This window comes from Salvia miltiorrhiza, chromosome 3, assembly GCF_028751815.1.
Source record: "Salvia miltiorrhiza cultivar Shanhuang (shh) chromosome 3, IMPLAD_Smil_shh, whole genome shotgun sequence".
Taxonomy (NCBI): domain Eukaryota; kingdom Viridiplantae; phylum Streptophyta; class Magnoliopsida; order Lamiales; family Lamiaceae; genus Salvia; species Salvia miltiorrhiza.
The window spans coordinates 63,326,678-63,353,230 of NC_080389.1; the positions used below are offsets into that span (position 1 = coordinate 63,326,678).

A 26,553-nucleotide genomic window follows, 5' to 3' on the forward strand; every position below is an offset into this window, starting at 1 on the left:
AGAGAATGGATTTAAATGAATCTAGGCATCTACTGTCTAAAAATTTGTGATTTAAGATTCAAATTCCATTTTTTTAAATTTCATAATGTTTTATAGTGAATTTATAATAAATTTATTGAACTTTCTTCAAATTATGATTTTGCATGTAAGTTAAAAAGTTTCGCGTGTCAATTACTAAACTCTAATGATTTAATATGATTTTTCTATCAATTTGAATTTCAGTCTAACAAAAGTCGAATAATTGACGTTGTTTTACATGAAAACAACATCGTTTCAGCCAATAGTGTCATGCTAATTATTCGACCGGTCATGTTAATATTACATTTGGTCGTAATTATAATTGATAGTGAAATCATACTATTAAATCAATAGTTGAGTAATTATAAAATCAACCCTCATTATAATTTATATATAATTAACTTATAAAAGAAATTGGTAATGAATAATAAAAAAAGAAAAAAAAAAGCAAGAAGAGCAACAGCAGAAAGCAAAACAAGCAGCAAAAAAGAACATCCAAACTGATTTCACTCCCTAAAAATGGTCTCCACTTCCACCTTCTGTCCCCTCTCTTCTATATCTCTATACATACACACACACACACATCAAAACTTCCTCATTTCACTCCTACACACACACACACACACACACACCATATGTGTATAATATGAAATCTTGAGCTAGCGATCTCGGAAGCCGATTCAGCTCATTAGCTAATATTATTTCTTGATCGCGTAGAGAAAGAGGCTGCAATCTTTCCCAAAAAGGGCCGTCTCTTGAAATTCAAAAAAAAAGTTAGGAAACGGCGAGCATGGAAGATCTGCGTTTAGTGCTTCACGCTGCGAGCTTCTGAAGAAACAAGACGCTACCTTTTGCCTTCAAACAACCCCACAGGTTAGTTAGCTAGCACCCCTTTTTTCTGGCTTTCCTGTTTTGCAAATTGCAGCTCTGTGTGTGTGTGTGTGTGTGGGTGGGTGGGTGTGTGTGTGTGGATTGAAGAGAGGTGGAAGTTTCTAGACGCTTCAGACGCAAGCTTTTCGCCTAGAATCGGATGTTTATGCTTGATTGAGAAGACACATGTGATTACTGGGAAGAAACAAAAACCATGTATATTTATTTATTTTATTTTATTTTATGTGAGTATATATGTCTCTATCCATGTATGGTGTTATTTATTTGTATATGCAGAAGATAGATAGATCCACACACGCATTCCACACTGTAAGAGCCGTGTTCCTCTCTCTCTCATGTGGTGGGATGCCATGGATTTGTGATTTTATGACCATCTTGAGAGAGAAAGTTGCCAACTTTACTCTATTTTAGTGTTCACACATGTAGATGCAACCTAAATTTGGTATGAGTTTCAAGAAATTAGGGATGATGGGATTGAGGGATTTCACAGTTTGATCAAATGAGTCTTCCCTTTTTTCCCTTTTGGATATAATTCGTTAAGGCAGAATTCTTGAAGATGGGCATAGTAAAGTGTTGCAAGATTTGGTTTTTGATGATTTGAGCTGATTAATTGGGATATTTTGTCGTGGGAAGAAGTTGGAAAAAAGAAAAAGGCTTTGTTTCTTTGTCTGAGTGAAATCTTGATTTTGATTGAAGTTATGATGGCGGTGACCTCTGCCTGCAAGGACAAAATGGGGATAGACAATGGCAAGTATGTGAGGTACACCCCGGAGCAGGTGGACGCTTTGGAGAGGTTGTACCACGAGTGCCCGAAGCCGAGCTCGTTGCGCCGGCAGCAGCTCATCAGGGAGTGCCCTATCCTCTCCAACATTGAGCCTAAGCAGATCAAAGTTTGGTTCCAAAACAGAAGGTATATATAAACATATACTATATGATTGAAGCTTTGGTTTGAATAAGGAGATTGAGCTTATGTAACATAGTTAGTTTGTTTTATCTAATTCTTGTTTCTTGATGCAGATGTAGGGAAAAGCAGCGGAAAGAGGCGTCGCGCCTTCAAGCTGTGAACCGGAAATTGACAGCCATGAACAAGTTGTTGATGGAGGAAAACGATCGGCTGCAGAAACAAGTCTCTCATTTGGTGTATGAGAACAGTTTCTTCCGACAGCAAACTCAAAATGTAAACAGCTTATCCTTTTGAATTCTTTGATTTGATTTGATTTGATTATCTTTTATGCTATAGTATTGTCCTATGATAACTAACAATCTTGGCTTCATTTCCATATTTATGATGATGATATTGTCTTCTCGTTTTATAGGGAACGCTCGCCTCCACCGATAACAGTTGTGAATCGGTGGTAACAAGTGGTCAGCACCACTTAACTCCTCAAGATCCACCCAAGGATGCAAGTCCTGCAGGGTAAGGAATTTTATCTGCTGTTTTTCCTCGCTTTAGAAGAAAAAAGATCACCTGTTGCTATGATTTAAAAGTCGTGTTTTGTGTGTTTTCTAGACTGCTGTCCATTGCAGAGGAGACTTTAACAGAGTTTCTATCGAAGGCTACTGGAACCGCTGTGGAGTGGGTCCAAATGCCTGGGATGAAGGTAATTTGATCGAACATCTCACATTTATCGCCTGATTCTTATTTCTCATAGTTGATTTGTCTAATTTATCTGTGATTCTACCCTCTCTCGCTCGCAGCCTGGTCCGGATTCCATTGGAATCATCGCTATTTCTCATGGATGCAGTGGTGTAGCATCACGTGCATGTGGCCTCGTGGGATTAGAACCTACTCGAGTAAGCTTATGCAAACCATTTTTAACTCATTTCTTTTCCCCTCTTCAATTGAGTTGAGTTGATTTTGAATATTCTTGATGCTTGATCAGGTGGCCGAGATTCTCAAAGATCGGCCTTCATGGTACCGTGATTGTCGTGCTGTGGACGTGCTCAATGTAATGTCTACCGGGAACGGTGGAACAATCGAGTTGATGTATATGCAGGTAAGGAAAAAAAAATCTTCTTTTTTCATCTCTATGTCTTGGCCTTTTTTTCTCCTTAACTTTCTGCTTATCTTTACTGAATACTTCCACACCTAATGATTCAGCTCTACGCGCCAACTACTCTTGCGCCGGCTCGAGACTTCTGGCTGCTACGCTACACTTCCGTGATGGAGGACGGCAGCCTTGTGGTATGTATCTAAATCACTAAAAAAACAGAATATTGATATCTTTCATTAAGGTTTAGTTTCTTTTATGTGAAGGGAAGTTTTAGTAAAGACTGAGATTCCGATTTCTGCGTGTATAGGTGTGTGAAAGATCTCTGAACAACACTCAGAATGGCCCCAGCATGCCGCCTGTGCAGCATTTCGTACGAGCAGAGTTGCTTCCTAGCGGATACCTAATAAGGCCGTGTGAAGGGGGTGGATCCATCATTCACATAGTCGATCACATGGACTTGGAGGTATTTTATCCCCTCCGTTGATTTGTATCGATGCCCGATTCTTGAGCCGATTTGGGTAACAGTTTGATTCTTCTTTCAGCCTTGGAGTGTTCCTGAAGTGCTCCGCCCTCTGTATGAGTCATCAACGCTGCTTTCTCAGCGGACGACCTTGGCTGTAAGGATCGATTTTGGTCGTTTCTGCCCTTATTATTACATGATCAAGAATTGCAACTTATGTTTCACTTGTTTTTTTCAAACAAGTTTCTGTCATTTCACCTCTATACTTAACAAGAAATGCTTCTTCATCTCAGGCTTTACGCCAGTTGAGGCAGATCTCTCAAGAAGTTTCTCAGCCTAATGTAACGGGTTGGGGGAGACGACCTTCTGCTTTGCGTGCTCTTGGCCAAAGATTGAGCAGGTCAGTATAATGCTCCTCTCTCTCTCTCTCTCTGGTGCAGTATAGTGATCTTAATGTGACAATGCAGAGGCTTCAACGAGGCTGTAAATGGCTTCACGGATGAAGGGTGGTCGATGATAGAGAGTGATGGCATTGATGATGTTACCGTGCATGTAAACTCCTCTCCCGGGAAGCTGATGGGAACGATTCTAACATACGCAAATGGATTTCCGTCTATGAGCAACGCGGTGCTATGTGCTAAGGCATCCATGCTGTTACAAGTAAGCACATCGACTGTGAATCCAAATTTCGTGTTTCAGCAAGATTCGATCGAACCAAAAACCTTACATTAGTAACGCCTTCTTGCAGAACGTACCTCCTGCTATACTGTTGAGGTTTCTTCGGGAGCACCGGTCCGAATGGGCCGACAGCGGCATTGATGCCTATTCCGTTGCTGCTGTCAAAGCCGGGCCTTGTAGCATCCCCGTTTCTCGCGTTGGATGCTTCGGAGGGCAGGTGATCCTTCCCTTGGCTCACACCATTGAGAATGAAGAGGTGAGTTTCCACATTTTATATGTTAGTTTATATCATATTTTACATAGATTGTGTGTGATCTCTAAATTGTTGATATCTTGCTTGAAATAGTTCATGGAGGTGATTAGGCTTGAAAATATGGCTCAATATAGAGATGATGTGGTTATGCCTAGTGACATCTTCCTCTTGCAAGTAAGTAATTAGCAAAAACTATAGTAAATTTTATTTTGTTTCTTTTGTATAACTCCTAACACGGCGATCTCGTGTGCAGGTCTGCAACGGCGTGGACGAGAATGCTGTCGGGACGTGTGCCGAGCTCATCTTTGCTCCGATAGACGCCTCTTTCTCCGATGATGCTCCTCTCCTTCCATCCGGTTTCCGCATCATCCCTCTCGAGTCGAAAGCCGTATGTTTGAATGTTTGTTTCCCTTTGTTGTTCGTTCTCATTCCTTGCTTACACCGTTAGGGCCGGTCGTGCAGGATGCCTCGAGCCCTAACCGTACACTCGACCTCGCGTCCACTCTGGAAGTCGGGGCTGCGGGCGGCAGAGCGTGTGGCGACCAAATGAGGAGCCAGGGGACCGCGAAGTCCGTCATGACGATCGCGTTCCAGTTTGCGTTCGAGATCCATCTCCAAGAGAGCGTAGCGGCCATGGCGAGGCAGTACGTTCGTAGCATCATCGCGTCTGTTCAACGAGTGGCGTTGGCGCTCTCGCCTTCTCGTCTCGCCCCTCATGCCGCTCTACGCCCCCCTCCCGCCACACCGGAGGCGCAGACGCTCGCGCGTTGGATCTACCAAAGCTATAGGTATCGTTCCGTAAAAATTAGAGTTGATTGCATCTACTAACACGAACTTTTACACGATCTCCGGTTACAACGTGACCGTCGCACTAAACACGACCTTTACAATTTTTGCAATTTACGATACTGATCTAATTTCCGGCCGGGCCGGATTGACTTTGCCCTAATGAGCGGACAAATCCTATGCCACGTCACTTAGGCCCGACCGGAAATCGGATCAACGTTGGTAAACCAAAAAACGCGTACAAAAGAACACGTTTTTCGAGAAATTCTCGAGCTCATAATCTCTATTTCCTTAGGTTTTTCTTGGGCGTCGAGCTACTCAAACCCGCGGCAGAAGGCAACGATTCTATACTCAAAACACTCTGGCATCACTCTGATGCTGTGCTATGTTGCTCACTAAAGGTAATAACATCATCTACTCTTATGCTCGTCTCGTGTTCGTGTTCGTGTCATTATCATATCTGAACATTCTCGATTCATGCAGGCGTTGCCGGTTTTCACATTCGCGAACCAAGCGGGGCTCGACATGCTCGAGACCACCCTAGTCGCCCTTCAGGACATCACGCTCGAGAAAATCTTCAACGACGATGGGAAGAAGACGCTCTTCGCGGAGCTCCCTCAAATCATGCAACAGGTAATGCAAAATAAAAATAAAAAATCTTCACTACTAGCAAAGTACGTGAAAATTTTAAATTTTCACGTACTTTTTTTTTTCTCGTAAGTACGAGTACAAGTGCTTGATATATATTCATCGCTCGTTTCTTGAACTCTGCTCGTCTCTTCAAAACCACCTCGTCCTTAACCCGACCCTCGTTGCTGCAGGGCTTCGCGTGCCTACAAGGCGGCATCTGTTTGTCGAGCATGGGGCGGCCGATCTCGTACGAGAGAGCCGTCGCGTGGAAGGTTTTGAACGAGGAAGAAGATGCACACTGCCTCTGCTTCATGTTTGTTAATTGGTCGTTTGTTTGAGACACAAAACATACAAATTTCGCAGGAAAATCAAAACAAGAAAAAGAAAAAAAAAATGTTAGAGATTTAAACATCACATTTTGACCTCTTTGTATGGATTGTGATTCTCCCTTCATTTTCAGCTGGCTACTTGGCTTAATTATCCTCTCTTTAATTTATTATTATTATTAGTTTTGTAGTTTAACAAAAAATATCCTAAATTTATGTTAAATTCTGTCTTGAATTTATTTATGCCCATCAGGATATCCTGCTTTTCAATGTTATTTTGGGTGAGAAATAATTTATGTAATCTATTCTTCAGTTCTCTTGTACATTGATTAATTTAAGGGTTAATTGCTATAAATAATTTAAATTTAAAACAATTACACCAACACTACTTTTAATACTATTTTGCCGTTTTTAAAATTAAGGAATACCCCCTTTTTTTTCCGGCAAAGTTTGTTTGACGTGTACGTTTAAAACGACATTGTTTTACCGGTAATTTTTTTGAGAATATTATAATTATAAAATAATAAAATATGATATTGTAATTGCGATATTTTATAAAAATGTAAATTTGGGTAAAAAAATACATATTGTTTTTTCAGTATAATTAACCCGCAATAATCTATACTATATTAAAAATGGAGTTTCCAATTTAAAATCAATTTCAAATTGATTTCAAAATTGAGTGACAATATTGTAGTTATAATAAAATTGAAGGTTTATGTTTAAACTATATATATATATTTCTTTAACTTCTTACTTGTTGTTACATTTCTTTCTAAAATTGAGAAATTCGATTAATTATAAAATATTTAATATGCATATCAAATTAAATATCACGATAAGAGCTTTAATATGATATATTTTACAAAAATATTTGATTTAAAATGTAAAAATTAAATTTGTTTAAATATTAAAGTTTTATAAATTTCTCTATCCTCTCTCATCTTTTTTTGAATAAATATATTTTTAATTCTTTTTAATTAGTATTTTATTTTTAATTTTTTAACTTATTTTTAATTTTTATTTTTCATAATATCAAATTTATAATTGTGATTTTGTTTAATATTAAATTCAAATAGATTCAATTAAAATTAATTTTTTTTTATATTTATAAGTATAATAATTGAATTAGTATTAATTTTATATAAATATAAAAATTAAAAATATTTTTCCGTGCAGTGCAATGGCTAGTTTAATTACACTTTCAGTTTCTTGATTAAATAATTACAAAAAATGATCTCGTCAAACACATTCAAAATTATTGGACACGAATCGTTAATCAAGAAAACATCCTAATTCCTAAATTTCAAATCAATGAAAACTTTGGTAAATAAAAGACCTTTAAAAAAAAAAAAAAACAATTAACCAAGAATAGATAAAGAGTTTGTCAAATGTTAAACGTGATGTTGATTTCAATTACTAAATTTGGGAAAACATTTCACTAATTCTAAACAAACGTCACAATCTTGCGATGAGTGGTGTCTGATTTCTATTGCTCAGAAATTCTCACAGCGACCCCTCCATTATAGAAAATTTGCCTTTTCCTCCTCTTTTTCTTTTCCCCTTTTTTCTTGAATGAGGAGAAACAATATTTGATGGAAAAATAAGAGTACATTATTACTTTGCCTTATATATATACACACATTGTGGGCACAAATATGTGAATCGACACTTTTTTTAATATTCATTTCTTTATTATTTTATTTAATTTTCATTATTTTTTTTGCTTCTACTAGTTCACATCTTTTATTAGTTTTAAAACATTGATAGTTAACTTTTGGTTGTTTTTGTCTACTATATAAGCAGGGACGGAGCCAGTATCTATGCTCAACTCGGCAATCGCCTGGATTTTTTTTAATTATTATATTTAGATTGTATATTTTGGTATTTTTTTAATAAAATTATAATTTCGCTCGCTCAAATTTGTTTCATAAACATAAAAATATAATTTCGCCAGTCTATTTTTAAAATTCTAGCTCCGTCTATGTATATATAAGGCTTTAGGGTTTGATGATTTTAGGGTAAACTATTTGTGCTATGCTATAAATCAATCTTGATTATGATTTATGAGTACACAAATATTTGAATTAACTCTACGTGTGTAAAAGCATACAGTTTAGAAGGTTCACACAAATTAATCATTAAACTTTAGGATATTAATTTTCAGTGATATTTACAAATTAAGCATCATAAACTAATTATTAAAAATATATAAAACCACATATAGTTCTTCACGTAATTAGTGTTCCATCCTAAATTTATGGATATATTAATAATCATCGAAAGCTCATCGTGGGCACACCAATATTTTGTTTTCCCTTTTACCTCTTTTCATCTTATCTCTAGCTGCTTAAACAGCATGCTTTGTTTGACAAAATATAATTGAGTGGTAAAGAGGTTTTCCACTAAGTGTTATTCACATTTAAATATTATTACCAACACTTTCTCCAACAGTTTGAAGTTGTGAAATTAATTTCCCATTGAATTTTGGCAACACCAATTTCAAGAAAATCTTGTTATGATTATTTCACACATCTTTTGTACTTTGAATGTGGTCAAAAGTTTCAAAAATATTCAAAGGCCCTTTAGATGTTATATAGTATGTAAGGAAAGTGGCTTTAAGTAGAATTTAAATATTTTCTTATTTGAGGTTGAATTTACACTTACTAAGTCGCCCCAATTTGTTCCCCACAAACACAAATATTGACTTGAAAAAAAATTCGAATTTATTTTGTTACTTTGGCATGTGTTTTAAAAGAGTGGTTGCATGATTGGTCCATAGCAAATAGGCGTGCTTCAAATATGTGTGCCAAAATATAGTTCAAATTGTCGGTTATAATTTGGAATTTATATTCACATATAAAAATAAAGAGAGGAGATCATGTACTACTCAAGCTTTAATTAAGAGAATACACTCGGATGTATCGTACAATCGGGTTACACCTTCACTTAAACTTTGATTCGTACCTTAATTTGAACTCATATCTTGACCCAACCCATATAAATAATATTATTCTGGATACGGGCCAACCCGGTTGTACGATACACCCAGGTGTACTCAAGATTTTGTGTAACTTAATAGTACTTGAATTCATTAGTTGATCTTATTTATTTAATAATTGAGACTCTTTGAGTTTTCAAAGTTTTAACGGGGTTTAATAATAAGAATGGTATAGCCCCTAAAATTTGGTAAGAATGGTATGAACGTATTTTTTCATTGTTAAATCTTAAATATAAAAAGTTGCATACTATAAAAAAGAAGTACATATTATTGAACACAAACATGCATGATGTTGAACACAAACGTGTATTAAAGTGAATTCACGAGTAGATAATACATGTCATATTTAGAAGAAAAAAAAAACCCTGATTGATCAACGCAAAATACATCTAATATATCGTCCAAATTTTCACTATGAATAATTCAATTGAGTACTGTACATTATATTTTTATTAACACTCATATTTTATACTCCCTTCGTCCCATTAATAACGTCCCATGTACTTTTTGGCACAAAAATTAAGAAAATTATAGTTAGTTTATAAAATGAGTTCGTGAAAAATATTTAAATATTATTTTAAGCGTAAGTGGGCCACATTGTTAATAACATTTTAAATGATTAATTTTTTTATTAAAAAAGGTAAGCGACATTACTAGTGTGACGTCTCAATATATAGTAACTGAGACATTACTAGTAAGACGGAGGGAGTAATATATACTTTAGCACACATATATAATTAATACGTAGGATTATATTAATACATAAAGTATACATTACTTTTTAAAAATAATCAATTCATACATATATACAAATTTTAAGTATGTACTTCATGTTAATTAGTACATACAAATTCGTAAATTAATAAATATACATTTTCGTTTGCGTCATACCATCTATTTTTCCTACTTAAGTCGTTTTCTAAATTATATATATACTCGTAATTTATTTAGTAATTTGGCAACCGTAGATGATCAACAGATTCAACACCAATAATTTACGAAATTAGACTGCAAAATCTTTGTTTATTTCTAGGAGATTTCGATGTCTATTGTGGACATGATACAACCAACTAAATAACCTTTACAGATGTGATTTATGTAAAGATTTTCATGTGATTAAGAAAACAGTAGTTTAGCTGTAGAAACTAATATAAAAAATAATAAATATATGACAATAAGTCAAGAAAGTACTCAAATATAATTGTTGTCAACTAGATCATAATTTATCCAGACAAAAAGGTTTATCCTCTGACAAAAAAAAAGGAAAAAGAAAAAAAAAAGATAAATTTGCAAAGGGTAAATCTATCTCCTCAGACAAAGATTCTTAATAAACACTTTGTTCTATACATGCTTTTGGTCTTGTGCATGTCAAAGCTCAGGCACCAAATCTCTTATTATCAGAAAGCTATAATTCATTACTTTCTTTTACCCCCATTTTATTCAATTATATTTGAATTTTTCTGGTTTTAATATAGAAAATTAATGCTCTTGATTGAAGTGGGTTGGTATGCATGGAGGATTCCCATAATTGTCTGCACGTGTGTCCCCAATCAAAATTTATCATTACACAAAATCTTCAAGAGAAAAATAATATATACATAGGTGTCTGCTAAAATAAAAACACCCCTTAAAATAAAAACACTTCTGTTGGATCATTATAAAAAAAATGAAGTTAAGTACACATTGAGCTTCCACACCTACTTATTTTTTATTTATTTTTTAAAATTATCATCGAATAAGGTAACTTTATACTCCCTCAATCCCAACAAAAGCGGTTCGTATTCTTTTTTGAACCGTCCCAACGAAAATGGTGCATTTCTTTTTTTGGTAATAATTTTACACTACAAACAATGTGACCCCACACACCTTTACACTGCAATCTTATTCTCCTTAAATCTTGTGTTGAAAAGAAGCGCACCGCTTTCGTTGGGACGGAGGGAGTAATATATATAAGCATGCATGGATAAAGTAAGCGCCACATCGGCTCGGTATTACCACGTAGGCGCCATTGTCAGCTCGGTATTGCCACGTAGGCGCCAGCTAAGACCGGACCTTCACCAGAGGTAAAAACCGTGGAAAAATTGTTCAGGCGTTTAAATTCAGGGAATATTTGATAAAAAAAATAGTTCATGGAAAGTTTGAAAATCACACCAAAGTTCATGATTTTTCACGTAATTAACCCTTTATATATATTATATTTAGTAGGTATTTGATAATTAATCAATAATGAACCTGTATAACCACTATGTTGAATGATAGTACACCATAAATTAACATATATCACTATTTTAATTTTCAATTATGCAAATTGCAATAGAAGGGATAAATTTATTCTATAGTATATCAAAAGAGAGAAGTGACGTTCTTCCATCTCTTTAACTCTTTTGATCAAAAGTCGAATTTCTTTTTTTCCAAATAAGAGGAAAAGGGCCTTTTTCAACGGAAAGAAGAAGAGAGATGAAGAACTTTTGTGCATGGTCTCCAAGGAGTTATGATTGTAATTCTTGAATCTTGTGAGATGATAGCAAAAATAAATTTTTTTTTTACTATAAGAAAAAAAAAAGGGAGGAGGCAAAAGAAACTTCATATTCATGACAGCAAATCTTAGCTGTTTGATCTTTTTCGTATGTCAGATAATTTATTTCTATATGCTTAGACTCTTCTTTGTGGACAGAATCTTCTAGTTCTCATTGTTTTAGTATGTTAAAAAAATATTAAAAAAAATGAATAAAAAGAATACGAAAGAATTGTGAAGCACCATGATTAGAATGCAGAAAGAAAAAGTGTGTTGAATATTAATAATTTTATTTTTATGGATAATTTTTAAATTCAACTGTCAAATGGGATTGATACTAGTTTTACTATAGGTCTGGAACTCATGATTTTGTGGCTTTATAATTGTAAAATGATATACTATACTACTTATTGTTAGACCCATATATGATATATGCTAGGTATTTATAGAACAAAAATTTTGAAATCAAAACTTGATAAGAAAAATGAAGGATTTTATTTCTTTCTTTAAATCGTTTATATATGTACACTGAGCTTGTAATTTTTAATTTAAAGCTAATTATAAAGCTGATTTATTAGTACTACCATTTATTAATGCCACTTTCAAAAATGACTCACATGCTAGAATAAACATCTACTATATGCTTATGCTATAATGAAGTAAAAAATTAATTAGATGATTTTTTATGGTTTTAATTAGTATTTTTTTTTAATTGTATGACCATCCAAACTCGATTAACACGAAGAAACAAAAGGCGTGGGTATAAACTTTAAATTAGCTAGAAAAAGGTAGTTATGGAATTTTTTTTAAATAATATATAGTATATTAATTATTTATAGGATGTGTGTGGCCGCCTAATGCTTAATCAATGGAGCCTTCTATGGTTTATCTTATAATCATATATTAATTGTACATAAAGTGATTATTACAACATCAGCTGCGCAGCCTGTAACGTAATGGAAAAACATGATTAGAAATTATGGTGTTCTAATTAATTATATATATCATTTAATATTGATTTTAAACTATATAAAAAGCAATAAGCCTCGTAATTATTTTTAATCTAATGATGATTTTAAAAATTGAATACATCATAAGACGTACCAAGACTAAATGAATTTAATAAGCCTATGAATTGTCCTCGATCGAAACTATATAATTGGTGTGCCCTTCAAATTAATAATGTGAATAATTTTCTCAATTAATTTAAAACATAAAAGTATTATAATTGATCAGGACTACTTTGTCTAAAATTAAGCAATTACTCATTGTCATTTTGTATTAGTTTGACCTAATTAAAGTTCTCGAATCCAAATTCACAATCTCATGAAACAAAATTAAAAAGAAAACTAAGGAGCTAGGTTAAGATGCATGAGATGAAATTAAGATTTAATTTTTTATTGACTAATATTATATTAAAAATAGAAAATCTAATAATTAAGAAAAAAATTCGTATATCAATTTCGTGCTTTGTACATTGAACTTTTGCTCTCTTTCTATCATAAAGTAGTGTTAGACAAAGAGACAAAGGTATCATCATCATTATTTATCAGACCATAGAAAATAAATTACATATATTTATATAATTTGTAATATATGGTCCCTCTCCGGCAATTAGAATTTCTTTTGTTTTTTCTTGTTGACATAACATGGCTGTTGATCACGACCCTTCAATGTTAAACCATATGTTATATTGAATTTCTGTCCCTTCTTCCAAAGAAAAGTAAGTTACTATTATTATATATATAATGTGAAAAAAAAAAAATTAAAAGTGAGTACTATTGGAAAATGGCCTTTCGACAAAAAGAAGAGGAAACTATATACATATATGTTGGAATTGAATACAATGTGTGACATCCTAACCTAAAGAATAGGGTTTGACGTTCAAATTCGAATATATATATATATATATATATATATATATATATATATAATTATTCATTTATATATATGTCTCCCTTTCAAGTCTTATTTTTTACTCCCTCCGTCCCACTCCAATAGGCTCGCTTTCCTTTTTGGGACGTCCCACTCCAATAGGCCCAGTCTAAAATTGGAAATAATTAGGGCTTTAATAAAATTCAATAGTTACTTAATTAAGGGAGATATACCCCTTAATCTACTCATTCAAAATAATTTCACTTCAGATTTTCCCCCTCTCTCTCTCCGGAACCTTCCCCTTCCCCCTTCCCCCTTGCCCTTTCCGTCAACTTCCCCACCGCCGCCATTCTCCGTCACCGCCGCCCCCTCCCCCTTCTCTCTCTCTCAACCGCTGACTCTCCAGAGCTCTTCCGCTTCGTCGTCGTCTTCCTCCTCCTCATCCTCCAGCGGCTCCTCCTCCGCGGCATCTTCTTCGTCCTCCTCCTCGGCCAGCAGCAGCGCCGACGAAGATGAAGAAAACGACGCCAATCGCGGCGAAGTGAGGTCCGGCCACACAGATCCGCCGCCGCCTCAAGACTACAACCCCTATTGTGCCGCCGCCGCCTCTCCTTCGTCGGTGGACTGTTCGGAGCCCCCACCGCCGCCGTTCTCCGTCTCCGCCGCCGCCTATAAGGGTTCTTCATTTGCAGATCTTGATTTAGGGTTTTCATTCTCATATCTTGATTTAGGGTTTTCAAGTCTCAAGTCTACAACCTCTGTTGCTTAATTTGTTGCTTAATTTTTGTTGCTGAATTTTTGTTGCTTAATTCTGGCCACACAGATCCGGCCCCTTTTCTCATGAATTTTGTTGCTTAATTCCGGCCACACAGATCCGGCCCCTTTTCTCATGAATTTTTGTTGCTGAATTTTTGTTGCTTAATTTGTTGCTTAATTCGTGCAATAAGATCTTGATAATGAAGCAAATATGATTAAGAAAAAAATAAGGGAACACTTAAAACCTTAATTATTGGTGGACCACATCATTTACCTACAAAAAAAATGAGTTTCTTAATCTCCATGCCGAAAGGAACTGGGCCTATTGGCCTGGGACGGAGGGAGTAGTATAATCAGTTTGATGCTTGAGTCCAAATTAAATACATATAAACCTAAATAATAGGGTTTTTTTTTTTTTTCATATTGGTTTTTCAATTTCGTGATGGTCACCCGTGCATTTCACAAGTACTACCATGATTGCTCACTAATTAAATATGATAATGTTGAGTGGTTTCGCAAAGTATGTGAGATTGCAAACCTATACTTTATATAGTAATATATACGATACGTGACACTAATTAGGGCCGCAAATGAACATATCTACTCACAAATTATTTGAGACATGACTTAGAAAAAGTTCGTTCGGAGTTCGAGTCGAGCTCAAGCCTGATAATACTTAAACGAGTTGAGTTTGAGATCGAGTCACATATTAATTAATTAAGATGAAAAGCATAGTTGAACATTTATATATCAAGTTTTTCCCAACTTTTTAACGAGTTTGAGCTCGTACGTCATATATACGAACATCTAACGAGTCGAATTCGAGCTCAAGCTTGAATTCGACACTATCAAGTATCACACGAGTTCGAGCTTGATAAGTGGGCGACGAGTCAAGCTCGACCAACAAAACATAAGCTTGAATTAATCGAATTCAAACCGAACTCCAACACTCGGATATTTAAACGAGCCAAGCTCAAATCTGTTAGTATTCACTGCTCAACTTCTCAGTAATCTCATTGAAAGAGGAGGTGAAAATTTATTTTTCGAAAAATTGTTTAAATATTGGGAGCGTGGCTTAAGTCAAGCTTAGTTTTGTCAAGTTTAAGTTTAACTTATTTAATTAATTCATATCGAGTCAAACTTATTCAGATTTGATCAAGCATATAAACAATTTTTTAAACAACTTGGAATCTTTGTATATAGATTGGAATGTAAATATTAATATATTATTTCCTGTAAACTATATATGCACATATATACATACTCGACTCATTTATAATTTCAGTTACCACACTGTACACAACACAAAAACTTAAAGAAAGTAAAAGGAAAACAACAAATTCATTCTCAATAGAAATTAAAATTAGCTACTTAATTATAATGATATATATAATATATAATATATATTCGAAACTTCAATATCCTATCTACAATTATACACTCAGTAGCATGCCATTATTACAGCATCAACCAAAAGATTCATCAACAACCATTTCTCTTATACTTTATGGCCATTAAAAAAAAACTAAAATCAAGAAGAAGAAAAAGAAAAAAGATAAAAAGAAAACCCTGAACAAAATCATGAAAAAAAAAAACTAAATAGTAGCAGAAAAAAGCTTATTAAACCCTGCAGATACACAGGAACTCGGTCTCACGATGGACTCCAAATTCTTGAGCAAATCCGCTGCAGAGGGCCTGGCGGCCGGATCCCCTGCGGTGCACTGCAGCGCAAGATTCATGGTCTCGACCATCTGATTCTGGCGATCAGCCAAGGCTTGATGATCGCCCTTCATCGCCGTATCAACCCACATCTCCACGTGGCAATCGGAGTAGCAATACCTCGCCCATTCCACCACGCCGCCGCCGACCCCGAGCTCCGCGTTGTCGGCCCGGTTCTTGCCCGTCAGGAGCTCGATCACGAGAAGCCCGAACCCGAATACGTCGCTGCTTCGGGTCGGGCCTTTTGATCCTGTAGAATTTTTGCAAGAAAGGGTTTTTTTTTGTTAAAAGAAAAAAGAAAATGAAAAAATATGTATACGTTGCATGGACATATGATTACATGCAAAAAAATAAAATAAGATGAGTTTATGAAGCTGCACAATGATTTGTAGCACCCTTTTCTTTTTTATTTTTTAGTATTTTTTATTATTTGTTTTTTTTACTTTAAGTACACCACCAAAGATTGTACTTGCGACAAAAAAAAAGTGAGACTCATTTCGATAGCTTTCTTGATTGAATTTATGCATGCACGAATGAGGGATTTTGGATTGTATTGTTATATTTAATTATTACTTATGAGAGTATATATATACAAAATTGGATTATAGTAATAAAAACCTGATTTTTGTAAAAATTACAAACTTTACACTTAACTTATGCCTTGTAATTGTATCAATTCGAATTCAAGACTACGAAATTATAAATACTTTATAAGTTAAATGCAAACTATTCGTAACAATTTTATATTCACTACTATTTTTATTTAATACTATAATCCTATATCTATATGTTTGAAGAAATGAAAATCCACTATATCTATATGTTTGAAGAAATGAAAATCCACTAGGAACACGATCGATTCAAATAACTCAAAGAATTAATCACTTAAACCACTAAGAACATCGATGTTTGCATTTATCTTGTAACATATGAGTGCATGTTAGAATTAATTTAATTTCTAATTAAGATTCGAATTCGAACTCAATTTTTGTCATCTCATAACCTAATTAAGTATCTTCGCAGAAACATGCACAACAACAAAAATCGAAAAAAATTTAAAGAAAATAGTTATTTGTGGAAAATTAATTACCTTGATCAACATAGGAATTGAAACTCAACCTCAAGCGCGCTTCTTCTCTCTCATCCACCATCACTCTCTCAGCTGCCACCTCTCCCACCACCACGCTAGGTTTGCAGCGGCAATGCAAATACTTGAGCGCTCTCGCGATCCCCACCGCGATCTTGATCCGACGGTCCCAATTCAATCCCCCCATAATCTCGCTCAAATTCTTCCCCTCCACGTATTCATACACCATCACCGCCGCCTTCTCCGACCTGCAAATTCCCAACAGCTTCACCACGTTGGGGTGGCTGAGGTGGGCCCACCGCCCCCACCACTCGGCCGTCGGAGCCGCCGCCGCGATCTCCTTCGCGAAGAAGTTTTTCCGATTCGACGACGATTTGCCGACGTACGACAAACCTAGTTTCCCGCTGGCGACGAGGTTTTCCTCCCTCATGGCGGAAACGACGTCGTTTGCGGTGATCGACCGCGCGAGTTTCGAATTCGCGCGCTGCAGCTCCCAGCCGCCGCCGCCGCCCTCGCTCTCCACCCTCTTCGCCACGGGCCCGCTCCGCCGACGCGCGGCGAGGACGGCGACGCCGAAGACTAGCACGGCGGCGAGGAGGAGGGCCAGCACGAGCCAGCGGAGGCGGGCGGTGCCTCCTCTCCCGCCTCTGCATGGCGGCAGACCGCTTATCTCATCGCCGCCGCAAAGGCGCGTGCCCGCGACGGCGGTCGCGTTTATCGCGAGGAACCCCGCTGTCGCGGGAAGGCCGCCCCTGAGGTGGCGGTTGTGGGAGACGTTGATTTGGACGAGGGACTCCACTTGCCCTAAATCGGATGGGATTTTTCCCGCCAATTCGTTGGCGGAGAGATCGAGCTGTCCGAGCACCGGCATGGCGGCGATACTTGCCGGAATTTCTCCGATCAATTCGTTGCGGCTGAGGTCTAACGCGACCAGCTTCTTGCAATCGGATAATTGGTCGGGGATTCGGCCGGAGAGCTCGTTCCCGCCTAATTTCAGGTCCACGAGCTGCGAGAGACGCCCGAAACTCACCGGAATTCCGCCGGAAAATTCGTTCGCGGATAAGTCCAAATTCTCGAGCTTCTGACTGCCGAAATCCACCGGCAACGGCCCCAAAAACTTGTTGTTCGCCAAATTCAGCATCTCGAGCTGGGGCATGTCCCATCTCCGGTCACCGATCCCGCCGGAGAGATTGTTCCCCGAGATATCCAGGAAGTAGACCCTCGGTAGCTCGGTGAAATCCGGCGGGAGCTCACCGGAGAGCCGGTTTTTCTGGAGGCGGACGCGCTGCAAGCTCTTGCAACGGCTCAAATCCGCCGGAATCTCGCCGGAGAAAGAGTTGGAGAAGAGGATCAACTTGAACAAACGCCCCGACGCGCAGAGATTCGCCGGCAATTTTCCTTCGAGATTGTTCGTGGAGAGGTCCAACACCGTGAGATTGTTTCCTTTTCCGAGATCTTGAGGTATTTCGCCGGAAAAATTATTAGACCATAATTGAAGAACTTGAAGATGCGGCAGCGACGATAGAGCCTTAGGGATTTTTCCAGAGAAATTATTCGAAAATAAATGCAGAATCTCCAAATTCTGCAGATTCTTTAACAGCTCAGGAATCTCGCCGGAGAAGAAATTATCACTCAAATCGAGCGACACCAATTTCTCGAGATCGAAAATTTGCTTCGGAATTTCGCCGGTGAGCTTGTTGAAGTAGAGGAACAGGTGCTCGAGATTGGTGAGATTCCCCAACGACGGCGGGATTCCGCCGCTGAAATTATTGTACACTAGATCAAGATGCCGCAGCGCCGCCAGCCCACCGATCTCCGCCGGAATCTCGCCGGTGAAGTTGTTGTACCCGAGGTAAACCCACCGCAGTCGCTTCATCCCGGCGAGATTCCGCAGAATCTCGCCGGAAAACTGGTTCGACGCCAGCGTCAGGAATTCCAGCTCCGTCAGATTCGCGACAGAGCTCGGGATTCTTCCAACGAGAGCGTTCCCGCCGACATCGAGCACTTTGAGACTGGGAAAAAGCCGCCCGATGTCGGCGGGGAGCTCCCCCGAGAGAATGTTATCCGACACGTCTAGCGTCTCGAGCAGCGGGGGCGGTCCCGTGGGGACCGCCCCCGTGAGGTTGTTGCTGCTGAGGTTGAGGTGCTTTAGAGAGAGACAGTGGGAGAGATTCCGCGGGATCTCTCCCGATAGCTGGTTGTTGGAGAGGTCGATGGAGTCGACGTAGGGGAATCTGAAGATGGATTCCGGAATCTTCCCCGAGAGATTCTTTCCGGGCAGCTGAATCTTCGAAACGTGGGACGAATCGAAGCTGCAGGAGATTCCGTTCCATTTGCAGAAGGGGACTGAGGAATTCCAGTTGCTGAGTGCCCCAAATTGATCATTGATTGAAGATTTCACTGATATAAGTAGTTCGAGCTCCGAACCTTCGAAACCTCTGCATGCAGAAAACACGGACACGAACACGAACACGAAGATTCCGTATGTTTTCGAGATTCCCTTCGCCATTTTCGAATGAAAATGTGAGCTAGCTCGAATCAAGTAACTGAAACAGTTTTCAGCTAGTGGGAATAATGCTTCATTTTTCTGCAAAAAATAAACAAATAATGAAATTAAAAAAAGCGAATAATTGTAAGTGTAATTCTTGGATCTGATGATTGCATATTAAAAAAAAATAACAACATGAAACGTAACAGAAGCAGCTTTTCACGTAAATAGGCGAATAAAAAACGGCATTTGCTATCATAATTAGGACTAGAAAAGCAACAGCAAGAAAGCATAACACACATAAAATCAGGAACTTTTGCATGAATACAAAATTAAATAAACTGAAACAAACCCTCGCAATAATAGGAGGGTTTTTTTTATAATAAATGCAGACGACATTAATTAGTACCATATTTCACAGTTTGGATAAAACTTACCAAAAACTGCACAAGTTTGAAGAGCAAGAAACAAAGATTTTTTTGTTACAGAAAAAGTGGATAATTGAAGAAGGCAAATATAGTAGTGAAGAGAAATAGTAGTGTTTGTGGCAAGAATTTGTGAATTGGTGATGCATATAAATAGATAAGAGGATGTCACCCAAATATTTGGACAGAGAAAATTGTAGATATATACGAGAATTCAGCTTCTCAACTAGCTAAGCTTCACTTCTTAAATCTCTCTCTCTTTTCTCTCTCTCTCTCATAAAAATATATAAGGGGGAGGGGACAGATGTTGGGTGAAAAGCCATAGCTTTTGTGGGATATTACCAAAATACTCTTTTGACTGGTTTGGAAAGTGACAAAGGGAAAATGCATAGTGTAACCGTTGAAGCTCAAAAAGTTGGTGAAGCCATGCTCAAATTTTCGCTTTGAGATTTGGAGTTATTTGCATCGACATTGCAAAAATGGTGTGAGCTATTTTTTATTCTGAGCTGTCAAACAAAAATGAAAGGTTTATCATTATGCAGAAGGGAAAGAAAGATCTCTTGCAATAATTAATTCGTGTAAATGTATAAATGTCTTTTTTCAAATTAAAACCATATAGTAGTATATTTTTATATCCAAAGATTGCAAGTTAGAGATCTCTTTTTACTAATTCTATTATGAGTTATGAATGAATGAATTAATTAAAGGATAATTAATTATCATATTTTAACCTAATCATCTAGCTACAAAATTGAAAAATGTCCTAAACCTATAAAAAATAATAAAATGAGTGGGTATTCTGAAGGCCACGTTAAATTCGAATTATATCAATATTTTTTTGATTGAGCATGTCACACCTGATTTTTTTCAAGTGTGATTTGCATACAGACTCTACGATGTGCATGTTTAGTAGAGTTGGGCCGCACAGGCTCAACATTGCATTTGGGTTTTGGCCCAAAACATATTAGGTAGCAGTCGAAAGCCCTAGTACACAACCCAAGGGCTTAGACTAAGGCCGCAGACGAGTGTGCGGCAGGGCACGCTTGTGGGCTTAAGTATTTAACTGCTTAAGTCCATAGATATTCCTCATAAATTAATGTTATTTCTTCAATATAAGACTATAGCATTAATGAATTTGGTGTTAGTAACCCTAAAAATAAATAACTTCTGGATCAAAGTATTTGTGACTTATACACGCAATTAATAACTATATATCTTTTTTTGTAGAATAACAACTATATACTATATCTTTTAGAATATTTGTTTCTCACCCAAAAAAAGGACATTCTTGATTATTCATTTATTCCATAGTATGTAATAAGTAGATAATTTTCACTAGATTTCTTGAACACTGCGAAAAATTATGTCAGCTGTGGTTGCAGGCAAACATACTAAAGCAAAAAGTAGGTGGAAACACAATGGGATTGTAAAAGAGTAGACATATCCACATGATATATATATGTAGTACAAAAGTTTATACATAGTGAGAGGGAAAATACATAAGGTAATAAGGAAGAACATATATATTTGTGTATATGTATAATTAAAAAGTGGAATATCTTTTTGCTAATCAAAATGGGTGCTTTTTGGGACCCTCTCATTCTCTTTCTCGAAGGAATATGCAGTGTGCTGTCTTTGTCAATTTAGCATGCTTTCTTTAAATCGTCTTCTTCTATGTGTATATAAGTATAATATATATAGATGAAGAATCAAGTGAGAACCACATTTTTTTTCTCAAAATGAATAACTATGAATAAATATATAAAATACATTAATAATAGAGAGTAAGATCGTGAACAGTCAAATATAATATGTATATAAGATCTGACTATCTTTTGTTCATGTATTTTATGTATTTGTCTATAGTTCTCCATTCTCACGAAAAGATATGATTCTCACTTGATCCTAACTCTATAATATATATATATATATATATATATATATATATATAGGGGGCGGTTATTCAATAAACCACCCTTATTTTAAGAATTACGAACAAACAAAAATGCATGAATTTTATGTATAACACGCATGAATAAACTGTATAAAGGTATGAATTGCGAAAAATAATTTTTTGCTACCTTTGGGATTCGAACTCGGGACCATGAATTTATCCAACAAGGTGATGAATCAACCGTAGATCTTGATGATCTAAGGGCTGAAAATGGTTCCTAATTTATATTTTAAGAAGCGTTCTTATTTTAGCCTTCCCCTATATATATATATATATATATATATATATATATATATATAGCTCATAAACTTGTAATTTTTTCTTTATTTTTTTTTTCATATTTCTTTAATTTTTCATTTTTTTTGTTACTTTGAAAATTAAACTAATGGTATTTGTTCATGTTAGAATTTTGGAAATTTGTTTTCTCAACTAAATCAAGAAGAACAGAATTTGAATATTTTTTAAAAAATTCTACCAAAAATTTTTTGGTTTCTTCCAATGAACTTAAAAAATCTTTATATGTTCATCGATCAAGTGATGTGTAATAATCAATCATTATTGGCTTTCTTATTTTATTTTGGGAGGGATGGGGTTTAAATTAATTTATCTGTGAAAGGACTTTGAATGTGGGAAAGCAAGTGCTGCTTGGGCTGGTTAGTGGGCCGTGACATTGAATCCATTAATAAATAAAAATTTAAACTAGTGAGCAAATTAGATAAAATTAACAGTAAAAACTAGTAGTTTATAATTATTCCAAAATCTAGTATCAAATATAATCTCGATAATAATGCTCTAATACAAATACTGCTATTACCAATTTACCATATAAATCGTTGCGTGATTATAAAATCAAAGTGTGAGCCAACAAATGGCAGCTACATCACTACATGTATTTCCAAAAAAAAAAAAAAAAAAAATCCAACATTTTCAAGATCATATATGTAATATTTAACATGTTACCTTAATTAAATATTCAGCACGATGAAGTCGTAATGCAGTTCAGCCACTTTCATGTGATATTGGAAAGTTAACTTATGCCATCTATATATTATATAAAAGAGCAGTTTAACGGCTATTTTTTCTCATCGTAATTTTAAATTTAATTATTTTTAAATTTTGGTTATTACAGATCAATTCAATTCTACCAAAAAAGTGTTAAACAAAAAAGATTCTACAAAAACGTGGGTAGCAGTTTTTTGTTTCCAAGTTAAAGTTCTTTTTTTTTTTCCTCTTATTGTTTTTTTCACTTTTTTATCTTTCTTTTTAAAAATCGTGTAATTTAAATAAAAATAAAATATTCAATATACATGTCAAATTAAAGATCATGAGATTAGCTTTAATTTGATGTATAATAGATATAACATAGATTTAAAATAATAAAGATATTAAAATTAAAATTTTCAAATTAAATTGTCTTCTCTCTCATCTCTCTTATTTTAGTTCTTTTTCTTAAATGATCTATTTTCATTTGATATTTTGTTTTATTTTTCGTTATATCATTTACTTATTTTTTTCATTTTAATATTTTTTATCTTTGGTTAAAAGATTTATTTTCTTTTTTGTGCATAACATGTTTAAGTATGATTTCATAGATATATTTGTAACTTTTTTTGCTACGATTTCATGAAAATTTTAAGAATTTTTAAAATTTCAAAATCATACAAAATAAATTATGATAATTCAAAATTTTAAAATATTTTTTTAAACTTTCCTCCCTACTCTTTAACGAATTTTTTAAACCCTCCCTCCTTAATGAAATGTTTACTTTTTTCTACTAAATTTGTTTCTATATTTGTATTTATTTATATTTTTGTGTATTAAAATGTAAAATAAGTAGATACCATGTTTTGTGTTTTACATATTATTTTAATTCAACAGTTTAAAATATAAGAAAGGTGAAGGAAAATATATTGGTTCATTATATAACTCTCTTTTCTAAATTATATTAATTTTAATATAACTTTGTAGATGAAAGTTATAGATATAATAAAAATATAATTTCAAATATAATTTTGTTATTTATGTTTGTGTTTAAAAAGATTTATTTATTTATTATGACTTGTAATATTCTATAATAATAGTAATACTAATTTTATCAAATAATTTTCAATTGTTTAATAACTATAATTATCATTACATTTTATATAAAGTCGAAACTTTACATTTTCAAATTTGAATTTTCATTGAGTAAATGATGTTGATTAATTATTTTATTTTTAAAACATAGGAGTAGTATTTAACATTTGCTTATATTTTATTCTCTTTAATATTTATATTTATTTATTTATTTTATTTATATATGTCGTATAATTTCGATGCTTGCCGTGCATCGCACGGACGGGCGTACTAGTTATGCTGTAAAGAGCACCACAATCCAAAACATAGTGCCCTAGCTTGTTTCAATGAATTTTTTTTAATTTTCTACCTTTTGTGGATTTAATTTAAATTAGTCCAGCCCATAGGTAGAAGAAAATAGTAGCCTATTAATTTATATGTAAAGTTGTTTTTTTAGGGAATAAAAAAAATAACCAAGTTCCTATTAAGTAATCATTAGGTTGTTGCAACTTTAAGTATTTTGTATTCATTATCAAAAGAGTGGTGCTTAGGGCTGCCTAATTGGTTATCGGGTTTTGGATAATCCGTTAACCGAACCGAAATTTCTGGGTTTGGGTATCCAATAACCGAATTTTTTGGTTATCGATTCGGTTTCGGGTATCATTTTTAGAAAAATTTCGGATATCGGTTAACCCAATAACCGAAACGGGTTAACCGAAATAACCAAAAATTATTTAATAAACTATTTAATATATATATATATATTATATATTTTAATTATTAATTCATTAATTAATTTATTTAAAAAAAATATTTAGATAACCGAAATAACCCAGTAGTAAATTATTTACAATTTTGATTTTAACTAATTTATTAGGTGAGATGAGGTAGGCGTGACGAAACCGACCCAATCCCACTAAACAAGATTTGTCCATAACTTTTAATTAAGATAAGGGCTTGGAATTTAGATAAAAGTGATCAAATTCCAATCTCACCATTAAACAAAACAAAGTGCAATTTTTTTTTTACAAAATTGTTAGTGTGAACAAGGATAGTGTTCCACTTGGCTAGGTTGTGCGTGCTCAATAAAAGATCTTAAAATTTACCTACTTTCACGTAACAAAGGCCAAAATTGAACAATGCACTTCTTTTTAAGCAATAAAATGCATTATTTTTATACTCATCATTCATCAAGAGGGGTATATAGTACTCCCTCCGTCCCTGAAATGGCTTCCTCTTTGGGGACGGCACGGGTTTTAATGAAAAGTTGTAAAGTGTATTGATAGTGGGGAAAAAGTGATATAATTATTATTGGAAGTTGTGAAAAGTGTTATAATTAGTATTGAGAATGGTGAAAAGTGAAAAGTAAGAATAAATAAAGTATTATTAGTGGTGGGGTAGGTGTCCAAAAATGGAAAGAAAGAAAGAGGAAGTTATTTGAGGGACGTCCCAAAATAGAAAAAGAGGAAGTTATTTTAGGGACGGAGGGAGTATTTAATATCACTGGCCTTTGAGCTATGCAATTAGGTCCATATATAATGATATCGATTATAAAATTTATTCTTGAGTTAAATAATATCAAAAAATTATATAATGTCTTAATAACATTATTTTCCATTTACAAATTTTAAATTAATTATTCTAAGTGGTGAAAATATTTGAAAAAAATTATAACTTTATATGGTTATATGTTTCAACACCCTAGGATAGGATGCCACCCAATTTTGAAACCTGAAGTTATAAATCAATGTTCCACTAAATCGACTAGCATTATACTCCATCCGTTCCATTTGTATTGCCCCCTTCGTGAGAGTAAATGGGCCAATACAAATGGGACGGAGTGAGTATAAAAAATAGCAAAAGTTTTTTATTAATTAACCTCCTAAATCAATTCCAGTAATTGCTAATAAAAACTCACTTACAGTCTGTACACCCATCAGACATCACTACTCAATTTTTTTTTCTTAAAATTAAACTATTTATGTTTTCGAAAAAATATTCTTTGGTTTCTTAGAGAAATTAGCTTTTTCTTTTTTTTGATAAAACTGTTTAATTAAATATTCATTAGCTATAAATGGGCCAGAATCTGATGGCCCAACTGTTGTGTAAAAAGATAAATATGTGAAAGATACGGGCCTGGCCTGGGCCCCATCGATGTCCAATTTTATTTTTATTTTTTATTCTTTTTTGGTCCAATTATTAATTATCCTACGTTGATTATTTATCATGGCATGTCGACACATATTTTGAATTAAACCATTATTAACTAGAATTCCCTCAACGTCTCAAAAAAAAAAAAAAAAAAAACAACAACAACAACATAGTTTTCCCTCAAAGTTAAGGATCCATCACCTATGAGAAAACAAAATTAATTAATTTTCTCTTCAAGATATTATCTATAGTGAATGTTATGTAACGTCTCGTTATAGAAAATATATAGTATATTTATAGGGATATGAAATGCCTCTAGATTAAATTCAAATGCATGCTTCCACATCTCAAAACTTAATCTAGATTTCACATAAGCAAAGGATATTTCAGTAGTGAATGGTGGATAGCATCTTTTCCTTTTTGAATTGATTTAACCCTTTCAAGTCTTATGATTGAATTCACATGCAACTTTTGAAAAAATAACCAAGAGT

General features: G+C 34.8%; 3 protein-coding genes across 3 annotated transcripts; 2 read left to right on the forward strand and 1 right to left on the reverse strand.

Annotated features, from left to right (window-relative positions):
- Positions 1-477: 477 nt before the first annotated feature.
- LOC131015330 (homeobox-leucine zipper protein ATHB-8) lies at positions 478-6,187 on the forward strand. The gene is made up of 19 exons (XM_057943687.1): positions 478-891; positions 1,606-1,819; positions 1,927-2,086; positions 2,226-2,326; positions 2,420-2,510; positions 2,608-2,703; positions 2,793-2,906; positions 3,011-3,094; positions 3,211-3,366; positions 3,446-3,520; positions 3,657-3,763; positions 3,831-4,023; positions 4,112-4,297; positions 4,388-4,468; positions 4,548-4,682; positions 4,757-5,082; positions 5,376-5,481; positions 5,564-5,713; positions 5,902-6,187. Exons 2-19 carry the CDS (start codon positions 1,608-1,610, stop codon positions 6,046-6,048), a joined length of 2,520 nt encoding a protein of 839 aa, XP_057799670.1. The 5' UTR covers positions 478-891; positions 1,606-1,607; the 3' UTR covers positions 6,049-6,187.
- Positions 6,188-10,996: 4,809 nt separating this feature from the next.
- Positions 10,997-14,196, forward strand: LOC131019169 (cell wall integrity and stress response component 1-like). Its single transcript, XM_057947855.1, has 2 exons — positions 10,997-11,066; positions 13,697-14,196. Exons 1-2 carry the CDS (start codon positions 10,997-10,999, stop codon positions 14,194-14,196), a joined length of 570 nt encoding a protein of 189 aa, XP_057803838.1.
- A 1,370-nt stretch (positions 14,197-15,566) lies between these two features.
- On the reverse strand, positions 15,567-20,257 carry LOC131015328 (leucine-rich repeat receptor-like serine/threonine-protein kinase SKM1). The gene is made up of 3 exons (XM_057943684.1): positions 19,915-20,257; positions 16,993-19,576; positions 15,567-16,152 (listed from the first exon to the last, which is right to left on the reverse strand). The coding sequence occupies exons 2-3, from the start codon at positions 19,496-19,498 to the stop codon at positions 15,779-15,781; spliced, it is 2,880 nt and encodes a 959-aa protein (XP_057799667.1). The 5' UTR covers positions 19,499-19,576; positions 19,915-20,257; the 3' UTR covers positions 15,567-15,778.
- Between the last annotated feature and the right edge of the window lie 6,296 nt (positions 20,258-26,553).

Bases quoted from the DNA above. Each gene is read 5' to 3' on its own strand.
- LOC131019169 (XM_057947855.1), top strand. From the start codon at position 10,997: ATGGATAAAGTAAGCGCCACATCGGCTCGGTATTACCACGTAGGCGCC. The intron at 11,067-13,696 runs GTAGGCGCCAGC...ATTTCACTTCAG, and splicing joins TGTCAGCTCGGTATTGCCAC to ATTTTCCCCCTCTCTCTCTC.
- LOC131015328 (XM_057943684.1), bottom strand. From the start codon at position 19,498: ATGGCGAAGGGAATCTCGAAAACATACGGAATCTTCGTGTTCGTGTTC. The intron at 16,153-16,992 runs GTAATTAATTTT...AAAATTCTACAG, and splicing joins CAATTCCTATGTTGATCAAG to GATCAAAAGGCCCGACCCGA.
- LOC131015330 (XM_057943687.1), top strand. From the start codon at position 1,608: ATGATGGCGGTGACCTCTGCCTGCAAGGACAAAATGGGGATAGACAAT. The intron at 4,298-4,387 runs GTGAGTTTCCAC...TGCTTGAAATAG, and splicing joins ACACCATTGAGAATGAAGAG to TTCATGGAGGTGATTAGGCT. The intron at 5,083-5,375 runs GTATCGTTCCGT...CTATTTCCTTAG, and splicing joins TGGATCTACCAAAGCTATAG to GTTTTTCTTGGGCGTCGAGC.